Here is a 16,918-nt window from a genome sequence, read left to right as displayed (position 1 = left end):
GGCGCGCTCACGCTGCTGCCGCACACGGCGGGGTCCGAGCGACCGCCGCGGACACCTCTCAATGTGCATCTGACGTTGTTCTCCACTTCGACCTCTTTGACCAAAAATAAACGTTACGCTTCCCGACGGTGATCTGAGCGCGGTCCCTTTCTTCCGGGGGGCTCGGGGAGCGGGGCGAGGCTGCGGCGGGCCGGTGTAGCGTCCAATGGGAGAGGAGGGGCGGGGCGGCACTTCCGGGCGGGGCGGGCTTGCGGGAGCAGCACAGGTCACTCGCTCCTGCTGTCTCCCGGCTAGCTGCAGTTCGCCGCCGGGCTCTCTGGGCCGGGCCCTCTGGGCCGGGCCGCCGGCAGCATCGCCCGTCCTCTCCCGTTCTCGCTTGGCCCCGGAGGAGCACGGCGGGATGGCGGCCGGCGGGTACGGCCGGTACCGGCCTGTGATCTTCTCGGCCATGTTCGTCGGGTACACGCTGTACTACTTCAACCGCAAAACCTTCTCGTTTGTCATGCCCTCTGTCATGGCCGAGGTGCCGCTGGGGAAGGACGAGCTGGGTGAGTGCCGGTCCCCGTGTTCCCCAGCCGCTGCCCTACTCGTTCGGGGCCGGCGTTCACGGACGGGCAGGCGGCCGTGCCCCCGAGCTGAGGCGCGTGCCGGGCTCTGCCCTGCCGCAGGTCTCATTACCAGCAGCCAGTCCGCGGCGTATGCCCTTAGCAAGTTCGTCAGCGGCGTCCTCTCCGACCAGATGAGCGCCCGCTGGCTCTTCTCCTCTGGCCTGCTGATGGTCGGCCTGGTCAACGTGGTCTTCTCTTGGAGCTCCACCGTCACGGCCTTCGCGGGGCTCTGGTTCCTCAACGGTTTAGCCCAGGGGCTGGGCTGGCCACCCTGCGGGAAGATCCTGCGAAAGGTAAGGTTGCGCTGGGAAAGGCAGCAGGAAGCTTCTCACTCTGAGCTGTCCTGGGCAGTGGGTCTGTGCAGAGCACGCTGCAGGAATTTGCGCCAATCTCTGCCGCCTTCAAACTAGGAAGGTCGAAGCCACAGAGCAAGTTACCATACATAAGGTTCTGCTTGTTCTAGCAAAGATTCCAAAAGTTTGTTTGCCCTTCTGTGTATGTGCTCAGTTCTCTGACATCTCGTGGTAGCAGACCTGCTCCACCATAAAGGAGGATGTGGACCTCTGTGAACGTCTCTCAGTTGTTTTCCTGCCAACAACCACCTGAGGGGTTCTGGCTCAGAGTGGTTCTTGCCATGCAGAGCCGATTGTGCCTGATACCACAAGTCCTGAAGTTAGCCTGTAACCCCTTCGCAGTCCTGTGCCAGCAGACCTGTCCAGGAGGACCTGTTCCTAGCAAAGGACTGCATTCTCAAATTTGCCTCTCCCAGCCCATGTCTCAGTTTCACGGTCTGTAAATGGAAATAACTCGGACCTGGCTCATGGTGTGAGCACCTGTCAGGCCTCTGTGGCTGACATTTAAGTAACACTTAGAGTTCCCTGGGTGACTGAGGGAGCAAGGAGTTGACGCTTCCTTGACCTGGTTTTGTAGGTCTGGATCTGAATAGCCACAAGCCTGTAGTGCAGGCATTGGATTCAGGATTTTCACATGTAGCACCACCCTCTCTCATGCCATTTTTCTGATTGTTGCACAGTGGTTTGAGCCTTCCCAGTTTGGGACTTGGTGGGCAATCCTGTCTACAAGCATGAACTTGGCTGGAGGCCTGGGCCCCATCGTTGCTGCTCTTGTGTCTCTGCACTACGACTGGCGCATGACTTTGTTCTTCTCTGGCTTCATCTGCGTGGTTGTCTCTTTTGTCTGCCTTGTCCTGATTAAAAATGAGCCATCAGATGTTGGGCTACCCAACATTGAACAAGCAGCCAAGAAGGTGAAGAAAGGTGAGGATGAGACTTCTCTGTAAGTGAGCAGCCATGGGAGAAGATGTGGGGCCTTGGGGTGGTGTTCTGGCACAGATGTGCCACTCTCAGCATACTCCTTCCTTCCCGCTGCCCAAAGTCACTGCGTGGCAGGCAGGCCGGTCTAAGGGTGGTTTTCAGCAGCTTTTATTCTGGTAGCTGTGGAGCTGCTGTGCTGAAGTTGTAAATGGTACAAACCATGTCCCAGTGCCATTTTGCAGGAAGGGGACAGCCTACAGCTTCCTGAGGCTCTTCAGCAAACTGCAGCAGAGAGGAGCAGGAGTCTGACCACCAATTAGCCCTGCTTCTGCTAGCATGTGGCCGAGATGCTCATGGCTGCCTGCTCCATCTCCCCATCGGTGTAGCATCTTCCTACTAACAGTGCCCTAGTTTTCTTGGGGCTTTGCTCATTTTGAGCGAGTCTCCTCAGAGGTACTGGGGAGAGGAAAAGCATGACATCAGGGAATGCTTCCTTAGAACTGACCTCCTTCTCCACGGTGACAGAGCACAGGCAGTTCTGCCCTCACCCTACCATGGGTTCTCTTGACCCCTGGTTTGCGGTGGACTCTGCTCTGACCTAGGACATCTGGTTAATAAATGTTTGTTTAGACCTCCAAGTTTGGTGCTTCTCTGAAAGCAGAACAGGTAGGGGGAAATTGCAACATAGGTTTGCTGTAGGACTTTAAAGGCTGATTTTCATCGCTGTCCTTTGATACCTGTACTGCCAGACTTGGCCTCTTTGTGTTAAACCCCAACCCTGCTTCTGCAGAGTGGTTTTTGAACAGGCTGAGCTTGTAGGTGTTCCTGGAAGACTGATGCAAAGGTCAAGGTAGCACATGAAAGTTGGTGCCTTTGGGTCTGTCTTAGGCACAGCTAAAAACCAGTAGCACAGAAGCAGACAATTCTCTCAAAGCTTTTGTGAGGGTTTGTTGGCAGCCACAATGTGGAACATTGCTGGGAGTAGAATTTGGATTGTCTTTTGAAATCTTGGATGCGCGTGGAAGAAATTGACAGAAAGAATTCATAAATTACAGCAAATCCAGAAAGGGGGGGAGGGAAAGCCATTCACCAGCAGTAGCTGTGAATATCTTCCTGTGTAAGGATGTCCCTGATCATGGACCCTGTGTGTAGTGCCGCTGAGTCCGTGTGCTTCAGTAGCTGTCCTCAAGTGGTAGTAAGGATCCTCCTGATCTTCTTTACAGGTTCCACCAGTGACAATAGCACTTTGACAGAGCTGCTGCTCTCACCATACCTCTGGGTGCTCTCAACAGGCTACCTGGTCGTTTTTGGAGTGAAAACGTGCTGTACCGACTGGGGACAGCTCTTCCTGATCCAGGAGAGGGGACAATCTGTGCTTGTGGGTAAGACTCAAAGCTGCATTTTCCAGCTTTGTGGCTGCAACCCAAAGCTCAGCAGGGTGCAGGAAAAGGACACAGGCATCTCCATCTGAGGAACTTGTCTGCTTACCTCCTGCCTCCTAACAGTTACTGAAATAAATCAGTGATGGATTTTCTGGGTGTATGAGTGTCCCAGTGCACAGGGGCCCTGCTGGGACTGGCCCATGGGCATTCCTGTGCAAGAGCGAGCTGCTCTTCACCAGAGCTGCTCTGAGCTTACTGTGGGCTGACAGCAGTTGAGCTTGGTCTAAAGCATGCAGAAGCTTTGCTGTCATGACTAAAGCTGATGGCCTGTCCCTTGCTTCACCTATGTTCTAGGTAGTTCCTATATGAGTGCCTTGGAGATAGGGGGTCTGGTGGGGAGCATTGCTGCTGGATACTTCTCGGACAGAGCAGTAGCAAGAGTGAGTACTCTGGGCCCTCAGGGGTGCTGGGCTGTTAGCACAGCGTCAGTGTGAGCTGCTTCCTCTGTGAATGTTTAAAGATGGATTCCATCTCCCACCCCTCCAATACTGGCATTAGCAGTGGAGCAGAATGCTCCCCTGGTTTTTGTTGTGCTGGAGTCACAGAACCCAGCTGTGATGTGCATGTGAGAACAGCCACCAAACGCCCTGGAAGGTGCTGAGAGATGCCTCCTGCAGTGTCAGCGTGCAGTGCACCTGTCAGGGGTGAGGTGTTTGATTGTTTAATTCGTTGGCTTTGCTGTGCTCTCCAGATCTCCCTGTTGAAAGAGATCTGGTGGCTGACAGCTATCTTCTGGCTAACAGCTATCTTCTGGCTGATGAAACCCCTGTGTTCAAATGCAGCAGTGTGCTGACTGGGCTGGCTGGACAGCATCGAGTGGAAGGAGTCCTTTCAGCTCCTGACCCTGTGCTCCGCCTCCTGCGTTCCAGGTGGGTCTGTCCAGCCATGGGAACCCTCGGCACACACTGCTGCTCTCCATGATGGCTGGGATGTGCCTGTCCATGTTTCTCTTCCGGGTAACAGTCACGGGCAAGTCTCCCAAGGTAAGCTCTGCTCAAGTAGCTGTGAGGTGTGGGGATAGCCCTTTGCCAGCAAGGAGTCCGATGGCAGGGAACGTGGCTCTTCTCTTCACCCTTCCCTTGGTGTTTTCTTTGTTTGCACTACAGAGAAGCAGGCTGACTTAGTCTCGTTGGGGCTGATGCTGCCTGTGCCAGCCTGAGTTACCAGCTGTGGGGCAGACATGGTTTGCTTCTGTCCTCATGATTGCTGAGTAAATGGAACTTCTTTTCTCCTTTTCCTTTTTTTTTTCTCCTTCTTTTTTTCTTCTTCAGGAAAATAACTTCTGGACTGTAGCCTTGCAACCCCTAGCTGATCTTACAGGCCTAAAAGAACATGAGGTTTCTGCCTTGCATTTTTTCTCCCTCTGCCTGTTTCTGCTTTCCTGATCTGCCTTTTTCCTATCCCAGGAGGTTGGTTAGCACTACAGAACTTAGAACCAGGGCATTGAGAAGAGATTACTGTAAGTTTTGTTAAAAGAAATCTTTTCTTATCATCATTACATTGATTTTAATGTCTGAATGTAAAACGTTTAAGTTCTTATATAGAAGGTTCTGGGGACATATGTTCATCAGGTAGAATGTAGCCAGTTAAGAGGTTTTGTGAGTGAGGTCAGGAAGAATGACTCTGCTCCTGCAGGTGCCTTCCTGCTTAATTCTGGCATTTCCCTGACTCTTTTTTTCTGCTTTCTCTCTGGAAAATCAGATGGCACTAGCTTCCTCCTGGGCATCTTGAAACGGCGTCTATAGCTCCAAGCACATGCTGTAATCTCCAGGCAGCCAAGTTACTTAACCTGTGTTGCCCTTTTGCAAGTGACTGATAAATTCTGAGCCAGGTGGTTTTCCTAGAGCGTGAGCTAACACTGAAGTTTGAACTGTTACACGGGTTTGGGTCTATTTCTGTGTTTGCTTAGTAACACAGAGGTTGTCAGACGGTGACTTCTCACATGTAAAGATGCTCTGAGCAGTCACACCTAACATGAGAACAGCTTTTAGTTGGTGTCTGGAGGATGTTTTTAAAAAAAGCACAGCTTGCTCCTCTCATTTCCCAGGCTAACCACCTTTGATGTCCTGGTTCTGTCTTGCGAAGCAGCCCGTATCATGTGTGCACAGCACAGGAGCAGAACCAGTGGAGAGAGGAGAGCTCACACTGGCCAGCAGGGCAGTGTGGTGCTGATACAGCTGGGCTGTGCATACGTAGGGTCTGCTGCAGGGGTGAGCTCCTCTGCCTGCAGGCCAGGAGCTAGTGTCAGCCCAAAACTGTCAAAACAGTCTTGTTCCACACATGGGATCTGAAATTTGTCAGCAGCTGATGACTGACAGTGGTGATATGCACAGAGCCTGTTGCTGATTTTAACTTGTTTTGACAGCTGTGGATCCTGACCCTGGGAGCTGTGTTTGGATTCTCCTCATATGGGCCAATTGCCCTGTTCGGGGTCATAGCCAACGAAAGCGCCCCTGCCAACCTATGTGGCACGTCCCACGCCATAGTGGCCCTCATGGCCAACGGTGAGTGATGGTCATTGCTCCAAGAAACAAACAAAACCCGGGGGTGCTCTGCAGGAAGGGTGGTCTAGGCCATGAGTGCCAGGTTACTGATCATGGGAAGCCACCAAAGATGGAGAGATAGTAGAGCTGGAAGCCTGAGGAGTGCTTCCTGCTGTTCCTGACAGGTTTTTGTCTTGTGCCTCAAGTTCAAACTAAGCCTGAGGAATTTTTATACCTGCAAACCCAAAACAGGTAAAATTGAGATGCTGGAGCACTGCCCCTTGACTGTTTGTCTTTCCTTACAGTTGGGGGTTTTCTGGCCGGACTGCCCTTCAGTACCATCGCTAAGCACTACAGCTGGGCCACAGCCTTCTGGGTAGCTGAGATCACCTGTATGGGCAGCACTGTGGCTTTCTTCTTCCTGCGGAACATCCGCACACGGATGGGCCATGTTCCCAAGAAGGCTGACTGAGGACGAGCTGCTTGGGGAAATGGATGCTCCCACGCTGATCTGAATAACACTAGATTCTGTTTAACTGGCCTAGGAGTGAGCTTGCCTATTGCTGCAACCTAGATAAAAATGTCTCAGTTTCTCATCTACTGTCACATGCCTGAGGGCACAAGGTTCCTGCTACTGATTACTTCCCTTCAGATCTGATAATTCAGGAAGTTTACATTTGTGATGATGATTTTACTGTACCTCTTCCTCACAGCACTGTGGGAGAAGCTTTGTAGCCCAGGCTTCTCCACTAAGGTACTGTGAAATGTCTGGCTTCAGGTGCTGCCACATTTAGTTTTGTCCTCACTGTTCATCTTGGCCCTTAGCTGTCAATTCAGCCTCATTGTCCAGGGCACTGAAGTGAGCCTTGGCCATGTTTGTTCACCCTGCCTCTGTTTGCTGGGCACAAGCTCCCTGTGTGCTTTGGGCCCTGTGGCCCCAACGGAACAGTGAGCAATGGTGGCACGGATGGTGGTGGCAGTGGTGGCGTCTGCTCAGCCTCATGGCTGATTTGAGAGCAGCATGATTTGAGCATTACTTGGGGTTAGCTGCTGGGAGCAAGGGAAGTGTTTTCCTCTGGGCGAGCAGCACACCAACAGGGTGCTTGGCCAGGACTCCCCAAAGCACGCAGGAACAGGCACGGTTCCAAGGAATTCTTAGCATTCAGGGAAGCTCCTGCTGAAGGGATCCTGCCCACTGCTGTTCCTGTGCACAGCGTTAATGATTTGCCAGGGAGGCAGCTGCTGCTAGGCAGCTCTTAGCAAGCACTCTGCAAGTCATCCAAGGAAACTGACCCCCAGGAGGTATTGCAACAGCAGCTACTGCCAGGCACCAGCTGCTGCAGATGGGCTTTCTGGAAACTCCTATTTCTAGCATGGGCTTGTGTTTTTTTTTCAGTACAATCTAGAATCATAGAATCAGTCAGAACTGGAAGGGACCACAAGGATCATCTAGTTCCAACCCCCTGCCATGGGCAGGGACACCTCACACTAGATCAGGCTGGCCAGAGCCTCATCCAGCCTGGCCTTAGAACACCTCCAGGGATGGGGCCACAACCACCTCCCTGGACAACCCATTCCAGGGTCTCGCCACTCTCATGGTGAAGAACTTCTTCCTTATGTCCACATCTAGGTTGTTTTGGGTTAAGAGCTGTATCTCACAGCTGTGGGCACGGGCTACCTTGGGGCTGAGCAGAGCTCCCACCAGCAGCCTTGCATAGTCAGGCCCAGAGCTCATCACAATAAACAGACTCAGGTTCTTAACTGGAATTTCATTGAAAATTCCTGGCTTGTCCCTGGAAAGATTTACTGCTTTAGGGTCCTTGAAGAGCCAAATTCCACTTACAAAGGAACTGCACACAGGCTGAACAACTTGGTTGCAAGAGTAGGTAGCCAGACAATTAAAACAATGAAAGTGAATTACATTTTGTACTCAATTATTTATGATCTGTGCAATAAAAGCAGAGCAGTGTCACCAGGCTCTGGTTGTCTTGTGGAGAATGGTGCAAGTGGAAGCACCCAAACCCACTTCATGGTCTTCATCACCTGCTTCATCTGACTTCATAGCCTTGACAGTCTACCTCTAAATAAGGAAAGCTGAATACCTTTTCATGGCATTTCCTAACTGTATTTTGTCTAAGCTACATTTCTCAGTAAGACTCCTACATGTCACCAAGAAGCACAGACACTTTGTTAATGACCAGATACTAATCAATTGTAAGCAGCAATCAGCTATTTTCATCACACCCCCTTACCCTCCTGCAGTACCGCTGGCACAAACAGACTCTGCCAACAGAAAACAAGCAGCAATCCACCTCTTTAATCAGCTTTATTACCTTTACACAGAAACCCTCTGCAAAACCTTAAGTTACAGCTATACAGGAAAAATACAAATGTACAATTATGAAACAAACTGAACCATGGGCTGGGGGTGGGCCATGGCCCCATCCCTTGGCTTGCTTTCCTGACTCGGCAGAGTAAACCACTGTGGGCCATTGTAAACAGTAGTAATGAGTCTGTTTAAGGTAAACTTCAGAACAAAGGGGATTAAAATGGTATCTTGGGAGATAAGGAAGCAAGTTTTGGGGATCTGTGGTCTCTGCTGTGGTGAGGACTCTCTAGGAGTGGCCAGACAGGGAAGAGAGGCTGTGCTCTTAAGAGAAAGGAGCAAGAAGCAAAGCTTTCCCTACGATCCTGGTCCAAAAGGTCCAGCTTTCTCTGCCACCTCCAGTGCAAGTTTCAAGTTCTGATCAAACAACTCACATCTGAAACAGAAAAGCAGAAGGGGATGATGACTTTACCTATGGGACAGACTAAGAAAAACAGGCTCTCCACACCCTTTGGCTTTGAAGCCTTTGAGAGATGCCATAAGTAAGTAGTGAGACAGGGAGATAAGCTGTCAAGCTTTGGCTTGGCAGTTAATTAAGTTTAAATCTTCTTGTGTGGGCTCTACGTTAAGGACAGTGGGCACTGTACCAAGGAAGAGCACCTCCCAAATCCTCATCAGAACAGGTCAGTATCCCACCCTAGTATCAGTATGCTGTGTCTTCCCCTTTGCCTCAGCCTCTGGGGCTGCTTTGTTGCTTCACTCAAAGGCTTTCAGCATTTGCTACTGCACAGGGAGTGGCACTGGCCTGTTGCTGTGTTATTAAAAGTGGCCCTTTGTTTACCTGATGGGCATCTCCAGGGAGTAGAAAGGGTTCTTCAGTGCAAAGTCAGAGTAAATCTCATAGATCTTGCGCAGAAGAGAGTCAATCCCCGCCTGCCTTGGGTCAGCAAGAACCACGAATTTGATTCCTGGAGCCACAGATGCAGGAGCATGAGGAAGGCCGAGCTCCGTGGCAGCCCTGCTGAAGCAGACCGGTGCCGGCTGCCTGGGGCTGGGGAGTACCTGTCAGCGTCTGGAAGCAGTGCAGCTTGAAGGTGTCGGTCTCCAGCATTTCGATCCCAGAACTCCCAACCTCGGGGGACAGCTGTGACCCGATGGCGAACAGCCTGCGGGGAGAGGGCCCTGAGCACTCCCGCTGCCTTTGCCCACGCCACCCCTGCCCCGTCGCGTCCCGCCACATCTCACGAGTGAAACATGGAGGCCAGCATGAGCTTCTCGTTGGAGGAGAGGCGGTGGCGGCCGAAGCGGATGGACACCGGGTAGTTGGCGGGGTTGCTCAGGAACTCCAGCACGTCCTTCCCATCCGCCGTAAAGCGCCCGTTGACCTCGGCGCCGTTGATGGCCAGCACGGCGTGGCCCACTACGGGGACAAGCGCGGATGAGTCACTCCGCCCAGCCCGCCCGGTGCCGCTAGGCCCTCCCCTCCCGTCGCCGCACCGCGGACGCCATCGCGTTGTCCGAAAGCGACGACGACACGCTCGTCGTGTGGGCGCAGGACGAAGTCGAGCGGGAAGCTGAAGGTCTTCTCAGTGTCGGCACGGGGCGCATAATGGTCCAGCTGGTAAATGAGGCCGCCCGCCTTGTTCACCACGTAGACACTGAAGATCGCCATGGTGCTGCCCGCCCTGCCCCGGAAGTGACGTCCCACGTTGCCCCGGAAGCAGGCTCGGAGCACGGGGCCTCCCCACGCCTCGCGCCAGGCCCTTCCTTTCTCAGCCGACATCTTGCGGGAGCAGCTGCCGCTGCAGTATGGTGAGCGGGGAGCGGCCCGATAACCGCCGTGGAGCGGGTGGGATTCCCACCGTGGGGCGGGCAGGATTCCCTGAGGGTGAGGGGCCCTGAGGAGCGCCCGGAGGGGCCGTCCTCGCTCCATCCCGCTGACCGTCCCGTCCTCCTCCTCGCAGCCGCCCAAAGACGACAAGAAAAAGAAGGATGCGGGCAAGTCCGCCAAAAAGGACAAGGACCCGGTGAACAAATCCGGTGGTAAGGCCAAGAAGAAGGTAAGAGTCGGCGGTGCCGGCGCCGCGCCTGCCGAGGTGGCCTCACTGGGGGCAGGCCCCGAGCCGCAGTCCTCTCGGAGCCAGCTGTGAAAAGGTGGGGAGGCGGGGGGCAGCCGGGCTCAAACGCTGAGCCTAGCGAAGGGGTGCGGGAGCCTGGTGGCTCGGAGGAGACTGCTCGGGCTCCCTAGGCCTTCAATGCGTGCAGCCTGGTCAGAGCTTAAGAGTGGGAGTGTGGGTGTTCCCGGCACTGTAATGGTGTGGGACCCATCGTGTTAGAGGAGCTCCTTCTTACCTGTTGTGATGGTTTTAAGTCTGAGTAACAAACGGCTTTGGTCCTTTCCCTTGGCGCTATGGTTGGTATTTTCTGCAACATTATGTTTGCAACGACACTGCATGCATCTAGGCCTTTAATCTAGGATGTGATATATTCGATGGTGCAGTTCTCAAGGCATTTTAAAGCTCGGTGTTTTGTAATTGCTTAGAAGATGACTATGGGATTTTATTCTTTTTTGCCTCTTTTCAAGTAGAAGTGGTCCAAAGGAAAAGTGAGAGACAAGTTGAACAATCTTGTCCTGTTTGACAAGGCTACCTATGACAAACTGTGCAAAGAAGTGCCCAACTATAAGCTCATCACACCTGCAGTTGTCTCAGAGAGACTGAAGATTCGGGGTTCCCTGGCTAGAGCGGCCCTCCAGGAGCTGCTCAGCAAAGGTGAGTGCTGCCACAGCTGAGCAAGAGCCTGGTACCAGCATTTGTGGTCCTGGGTACCCTGCGATTTCCTGTCTGCCTGGGTTGCTGCTGGTGAAGGGCCCACAAGTCCTGGTGTCCCGCAGTACCTCGGCATTCAAAGCGTTGCCTTTGTCCCTAGGGTTGATCAAGCTGGTGTCCAAGCACCGAGCCCAGGTGATCTACACCAGGAACACGAAAGGTGGTGACGCGCCCGTGGCAGGGGAGGACGCTTAGGGAGGTGAGGCTCGGATGGGCTCGCTCCCTCCATGCAGGAGACGCTGCTCTCACCTCGGCCACCCTCCTGGTTGCAATTGCTGGAAACCTTGGTTCTCCAGAATTTAAAAGCAATTCTATCTTGTCCTTGTGGCCCTGTTGACTGAGGAAGGCCCTGTGGGCTTTCCTGTCTCTGGGCTGCTGGGTGCCTGGGCACGTCCTCCCTGACAAGGTGCTCTGAGTGTTGGCTTTGTGTTGGCTTGCTTTCACCCGATTACCTGATCTGGGACTTCTTGCTTTGCAGGTTCTCCAGCGACCTCATCAAAAATGCATCATATGTAGGTGCACACAATAAAACTATCAAAGTAATTTTTCAAGAATGGGTTTGTTTCATTACTGAGGTGTGGTTGATGGTGGGTTCTGGTATGGGGCCTGTCTGTCTCCCTCCACAAGCTAGTTTGTGTTCATTGATAGTGTTGGGAATATACTACAAACATATGCAGAAGGGAAAGGAGCTTTGGCATCCCTGCAGCAGCCAGCAATGTGAAACCACACTCAGCTCTAGCAGGAGGAAAACTGAAGCCCACTTTCTTTGTTGTATGTAAAGGAAACCCCCTCTAAAGAAGCCTTGACCACAGATCTCCACAAGGCAGAAGCATCTGTCTGGAGTGGGGATGCGCAGGTAAGGGCTCTAAATAAGACTCGAGGTATTTAAATTAGAAGTAGGAATTATGTACAGCGAAGTTAAGGCACAGTTTTTTTTTTTTCTTTTTGTAATGAGGACTAATTAGTCCTTTAGGTAAGTAGAACAAGTAACAAAATAGAATGGACATATCAGACAATTTCAATTACTATTTTTCTGCAAAGAAGAAAGTTTATTTCTCAAAAATGTATTTCTTTACTGGAATGTCAGGCCATGCAGCAGTGCTGGGTAAGCCAGGCTTTCTGGGGAGAGGGCAGGGGCAGGAGAGCTTCCCTGGAGCCAGGGTCTGTCTTTAGGTAGCCCAAGACCTCAGAACTCAATACCCGGCTCCTGTGTATCTGATAGAAAGAGTCGATCTGCAACACTCCTTGGTCCAGCAGCTTTCAGTAATGGTGCTCCATTTAGTATCTCCTGTGGTCACTGCTCTCTAGGAGACCAAACACTTCCAGGTGGATTTAATAACAATGCTGAACCTGACAGCACCTGCAGCTACCTCCAGTCCACGTTCCACACAAGCCAGAGCTTGTTTTCTTCAGTGCTCTACTTCTGCTCACCTTTTCCTCTTCTTTTCTCCTGATTCAGTTCTAAACTGATGTCTATAAGGGAGTGTGGAAGTCAGCACAGCTCAGCCTTTAGGAAGAGGTCACAAGCACTGCCTCAACTAACGTGCAAGACAGTGCTGTGTGCAATTATGCAGAATGGAAGCTCTCACTTATTGTCCCTGGTGCCTCAGTGAGCTGCAGCAGTCTCTCCAGCTAGCTGGCAGACTTCTATCACATTTAGAGGTGCCAGCAGGACAGCAGACAGGTGTACAAGGTAAGCCAGCCGCAACCAGGCATGCTTGGCCTCTACAGCCATTGGCATGCTTCACCTCGCAGGCCACATGTGCCCTGCTCCAGGGCAGAAACAGTGTTCTACTGGGTTGAGGAGCTGGCTTAACTCATGTGTCATAGAATCACTAAAGACTTCTAAGATCAGCACCCCCAGATCCTTTTCCACCAGGCTGCTTTCTAGGCACTCTGCCCCAAACCTGTAGTGTTGCTTGGGCTTGTTGTGACCCACCTGGCACTCATTTCATTGACCTCAGCCCACTGATTTAACCTTGCGCTCGCTGCCACCACACAGGCTGCCCCATGAGGAGCTCACATGGAAGGAGGCTTCATACCCTCCCCTAGGTACCTGTCCATGCTTGCCCCAAAGCTCACCTGGACTGCCATCTTCTGCCATGATTCCAAACCCGTCCAAAGGAGGGGAGCCAGCTGTCACCTGTCTGAGAGGTATGGTCAAAGCTGGCACCCACACGCTCTGCTGGGAGCTTTCTCAGCCTCTGCTTCTCCTCTAAAAAAAAACAACTGGCTTGGTGAAAGGTTTTCAGTTAATTTTCTTCTGTTTTATTTAGCATGGCAAAGTGAAGGGAAGGTTAACTGCAAGGTATACAAGCTGCTCACTTTGTTTGAGAAACTCCTCATACGAAGGTCCAATCTGCTGTTGACTGCCATCCTCTTCCTCAGTTAGCCATGGAGGTTTTGCTCCTACAAGTCATGGGGAAAATGCATTTAACCACTGAAGTAATCCTGAGCCTAGAGACAGGGAAAAGCCTCTCTTCCCCACCGTGTCCCTGCAGCTCACCCTACTGAGTCAGCAGAGCAGGAAAAAAAAATTATTTTGGCCTTATAGGAAAAAGCAGCTGCTTGCCTTGGTTAGGGCCCCAACAGACCGCACCCCAGCTAGGCACTCCACACAGCAGCACCAAAGCATTCGCACTACAGGAGCCTTTTCTTCCCTAGTATGTCAGGTACTGGCCAAAGAGTGAGCACCTGCTGGTTACTATTGCTGCTTCAGAACCCCTTTCAGTTCTCCCTGTTACATTTGCGAGCCAAGAGTAGGAGAGCACCTAAAGGCAGGAAACTGGCATTATTACCTGTGTGAACGTTTCCTTTCCCTTCTGTCTCCTGGTAATGGAAACAAAATGCCAGTGAGAAATGGATGCTTACAAGAGTCTCTCTAAGCAGAACAGCATCATGCGTCCCAGAATCAAGCTCTGTTGCAGAAATAGGGAGGCACTGCTCTACATTCTTTAAGGAGCCATTGTTTTGGGGGCATGTTAAAGAGCCTTTGCTGAACAGAACACAAGGTAACTCTGGGTGACTGAAGCACCCATCTGGTTGCTCATCTGAACCTGCAGAGTTGTCCCTTACTGTGATGGAGATTGCAGCCCTTTTTGCTTTGTAAATTGTGCTACCCATAACCTGCAGTTAAATTTGTCTCCCCTACCTGGTGGCCAGTGAAAGTCAAAGCCTGGTTTGGTTCCATCCAGTTTAGGTCAGGTCCTGTCTGCATCCCATGGGGGCCAGGCTGCTGTGTGTCATGAGAGGAGTTCCTGGAACACAGCGGCCATCTGAAATGTGAGTGATGACCAAAGCCAGTGTGGCAGCAGCTCTGCAGAGCAGAGTTTGTGTTTGTGTCTGGAGAGATTTGCAGTAAGAAGGAAAAGGAGAAATGTTCCTGGAGCACAATGATGTTACACATGCATATGTCACTGCTGTGCTCCTTAATGGCTTCTGGTGCTTGCCTATAGATGTGTGGATGGGGGTAATCTTTCTGTGGTGCTCGCTACAGATATAAGTGAAGGATTTGAACATGTGCAAGATCCTGGTGATGACAGCATCAGCATGCAAGAGCAGCTGTGGCTGTGTGTGAGCTGGTTAGTGGCAACAGAGGGAAAAGGCTTCTCACCTCTCAGGTCCCGCTGGGGGGCTGCAGACGGAAAGTCCTGCGCAAAGCTCTGGCTCTGTTTGAAGCTGAGTGTGATTCAGGAAAAAGGGGACAGGATTTCTGGTATTGAGCAGAACCTCCTCCAACCCCCCAGGCACCCCCAACTCCTCCCGAGGGCAGCCGGTGCCGGTGGGGGTGTGTGGCCCCGTCTCCAGCCCATGCTCGGGCACATCAAGGGCAGGATACTGCTCACCGACCTGGAGGGCGGCTCGTACTGTCTCCTGCTGCCGGCGCTCGGCTTCCCGGATGCCGGCCGCTATCTGCGGGAAGAGGAGCAGGTAAGGCCGGGTCGACGCTGCAGGACCGGGCCGGTGCAGATCCGGGAGTACCTGCTGGATGTGCTCCTCCTCCTGCCGCTGGTGCGCGGCCACCACCCGTTCCAGAGCGCGCTGGAAGCGCTCGTACTCCTCGGCCGGCACCAGGAACCGCTCTCGCAGCGCCGCCTCCGCCCGGTTCTCCCGCCAGAACCGAGCCGTCTCCCGGCGGTGCTCGGACCTGCGGACACCCGTCAGCGACAGGCCCGTTCCACCGGTCCCTTCTCCGGTCACCCACCCGGAGAGGTGCTGAAAGGAGCCCTGCCTGCGGTAGCACCGGCCCACCGGTCCCGTCACGGTGACGTACCCGGCGAGATGCTGGAGGAACCCCGCCTGCAGCAGCGCCAGCCCGTCCCGCCGCCCGTCCCGCTGCACACCGCGATCGCAGCACAAGCACCAGACGCGCCGGTCGTGCTCGGCCGGGTCGTAGCGCTCCACAGCCGCACCGTCGTCGCCATCTTCGGCCGCGGCTGCCGCCGCCCGCGCCGCCGCCACCTCCTCTTGCAGCCGGGCTAGGGCCTCCTGCAGCCGCCGCCGATGCCCCGCGCTGTAGAGGTGCCGGCGGCCGGTGAAGGAGGTGCGGCGGCAGAGCCCGCAGTAGTGCGCCGCCATGGCACTGCGGTGAAGGCCGCCGCCTGCCGGCTCCGGCCCGGCGTCGGGGAGGATCTGTGGAGCGGACTCCAAGGTCTTGAGGCCGCGGGGCACAGCGCAGGCGCGCTGGAGCAGTCCGGGCGCCTTGCTGGTGCAGGCCTCGTTCCGCTGCAGGATGGCCGGAGCCGAGGGTCGTAGGCAAGCTGATGCCTGGTTCTGTAGGACGAACTGGCATTCCTCCCGGTCCCCATCGCTTGGTGCCAAGCGGCAACTTGCGTGCGGCCAACACCGTCCTCCCCTGGCCCATCCGAAACTTTGTTTCCATTCAGACATTTTTCATTTGTTGTGAACACTGCCCGGGGACATCACACAGCCTCAACACCTCACTGCCTTCGGACACAGTCTGTCTGGGAGCCTTGTTCTGACATTTTTTGCCTTCCTGCCCATCTACAGCTTTACCAAAATCTTTAATGTTTGAGGGGTTTTGTCCATTTCGAGAGAGCAACAGATGCTGATGGTGTAGTCTGATGTGCCAAGGAGAGTACCCGAACTGCAGTGTCAAGGTTGCCTCAGTGCTGCCATCCAGCACAGCCAGGCCTTCAAAGACTGCACACCTTAAATCGGGTCCTGCTCAGACAGACAGGTGTGGGACCGACAGACACCTGTCTCTAGCCTGCGCAGTGGCTCAAGTGACATTGGCACCCAGCTGCGCAGACCCACCCTGGGTGGTGCTTTGCACGCGAAACAGGGAAGCCCCATCCCTAACTGCACACAAGTTATTTTTAAGATTTCTTTTCTTTCACACTCTTTTGAGCAAAGGGGTGAAAGAAGTGGATCTACAGGATGCATCCAGCCTGCCCTGTCAAGCGTGTTCAGATGGGCTGTCACCTCCCTGTGGGTCAGATCTAGCATACAAACCAGTAGCAAGCTCCAGCACTAACATTATGACTGTGTCCTGTTTGCTCCCTGTTGACAGGGCACCCTGGGTCCTCCTGCCCACAGGACTGATAACGGATGCAACTGGATTGATTGTGCTTTGACTCAAGCATATGCTGCAGCAGCCAGGAAGGTATGAAAAGTCTGCTGCTCTTGAACAATAGACATTTGCTACCTGCCTGACTTCTGGCCTGGGGGGTAATGATTTTCCTGTTTCTTGATGGAGAAGCAAGTAGGTCAATGACACAACAGTAAGCTCCAATTGTTTTCGTTGCTTTCCTTTGCCATGTCTTTCTGTCTCCAAGAGAACTCTCTCCTTCCTTGCATTCTGCAGTGCTCACTGATTTCTGCCAAGTGAGCCTTGCAGAAATTCCAAGTAGCCTGCCCAGCAGTTATGTGGATCTGTGGTTTTACTGCTAAGCAGGCAAGTGTAACAGCTTGGAATAACATCTGTATGGTAGAGG

At 53.2% G+C, this 16,918-nt stretch overlaps 4 protein-coding genes across 9 annotated transcripts; 2 read left to right on the top strand and 2 right to left on the bottom strand.

The window, feature by feature from the left end:
* Positions 1-400: 400 nt before the first annotated feature.
* On the top strand, positions 401-7,772 carry SLC37A4 (solute carrier family 37 member 4). 2 transcript variants are annotated; one of them, XM_054395507.1, is made up of 9 exons: positions 401-548; positions 669-901; positions 1,642-1,885; positions 3,106-3,264; positions 3,619-3,704; positions 4,194-4,307; positions 4,596-4,661; positions 5,690-5,828; positions 6,113-7,772. In XM_054395507.1, exons 1-9 carry the CDS (start codon positions 401-403, stop codon positions 6,277-6,279), a joined length of 1,356 nt encoding a protein of 451 aa, XP_054251482.1. In that variant the 3' UTR covers positions 6,280-7,772. The 2 variants fall into 2 exon arrangements, with proteins under 2 accessions (XP_054251482.1, XP_054251483.1); XM_054395508.1 differs by lacking the exon at positions 4,596-4,661.
* Positions 7,773-8,124: 352 nt separating this feature from the next.
* TRAPPC4 (trafficking protein particle complex subunit 4) lies at positions 8,125-9,805 on the bottom strand. Of its 5 annotated transcripts, none has more exons than XM_054395654.1 (5): positions 9,631-9,805; positions 9,379-9,553; positions 9,196-9,299; positions 8,975-9,101; positions 8,125-8,569 (listed from the first exon to the last, which is right to left on the bottom strand). In XM_054395654.1, exons 1-5 carry the CDS (start codon positions 9,803-9,805, stop codon positions 8,491-8,493), a joined length of 660 nt encoding a protein of 219 aa, XP_054251629.1. In that variant the 3' UTR covers positions 8,125-8,490. The 5 variants fall into 5 exon arrangements, with proteins under 5 accessions (XP_054251629.1, XP_054251632.1, XP_054251631.1 ...); XM_054395657.1 differs by having other exon boundaries at positions 9,196-9,265; positions 9,486-9,553; XM_054395656.1 differs by having other exon boundaries at positions 9,196-9,303; positions 9,512-9,553.
* A 68-nt stretch (positions 9,806-9,873) lies between these two features.
* On the top strand, positions 9,874-11,496 carry RPS25 (ribosomal protein S25). The gene is made up of 5 exons (XM_054395675.1): positions 9,874-9,945; positions 10,098-10,193; positions 10,721-10,904; positions 11,062-11,160; positions 11,440-11,496. Exons 1-4 carry the CDS (start codon positions 9,943-9,945, stop codon positions 11,154-11,156), a joined length of 378 nt encoding a protein of 125 aa, XP_054251650.1. The 5' UTR covers positions 9,874-9,942; the 3' UTR covers positions 11,157-11,160; positions 11,440-11,496.
* Positions 11,497-12,326: 830 nt separating this feature from the next.
* On the bottom strand, positions 12,327-15,539 carry CENATAC (centrosomal AT-AC splicing factor). Its single transcript, XM_054395674.1, has 9 exons — positions 15,235-15,539; positions 14,943-15,108; positions 14,811-14,873; positions 14,575-14,639; positions 14,113-14,218; positions 13,760-13,790; positions 13,287-13,370; positions 13,044-13,176; positions 12,327-12,434 (listed from the first exon to the last, which is right to left on the bottom strand). The coding sequence occupies exons 1-9, from the start codon at positions 15,537-15,539 to the stop codon at positions 12,389-12,391; spliced, it is 999 nt and encodes a 332-aa protein (XP_054251649.1). The 3' UTR covers positions 12,327-12,388.
* Between the last annotated feature and the right edge of the window lie 1,379 nt (positions 15,540-16,918).

Source organism: Indicator indicator, chromosome 34, assembly GCF_027791375.1.
Source record: "Indicator indicator isolate 239-I01 chromosome 34, UM_Iind_1.1, whole genome shotgun sequence".
Taxonomy (NCBI): domain Eukaryota; kingdom Metazoa; phylum Chordata; class Aves; order Piciformes; family Indicatoridae; genus Indicator; species Indicator indicator.
This window is presented reverse-complemented; position numbering and strand designations above follow the sequence as displayed.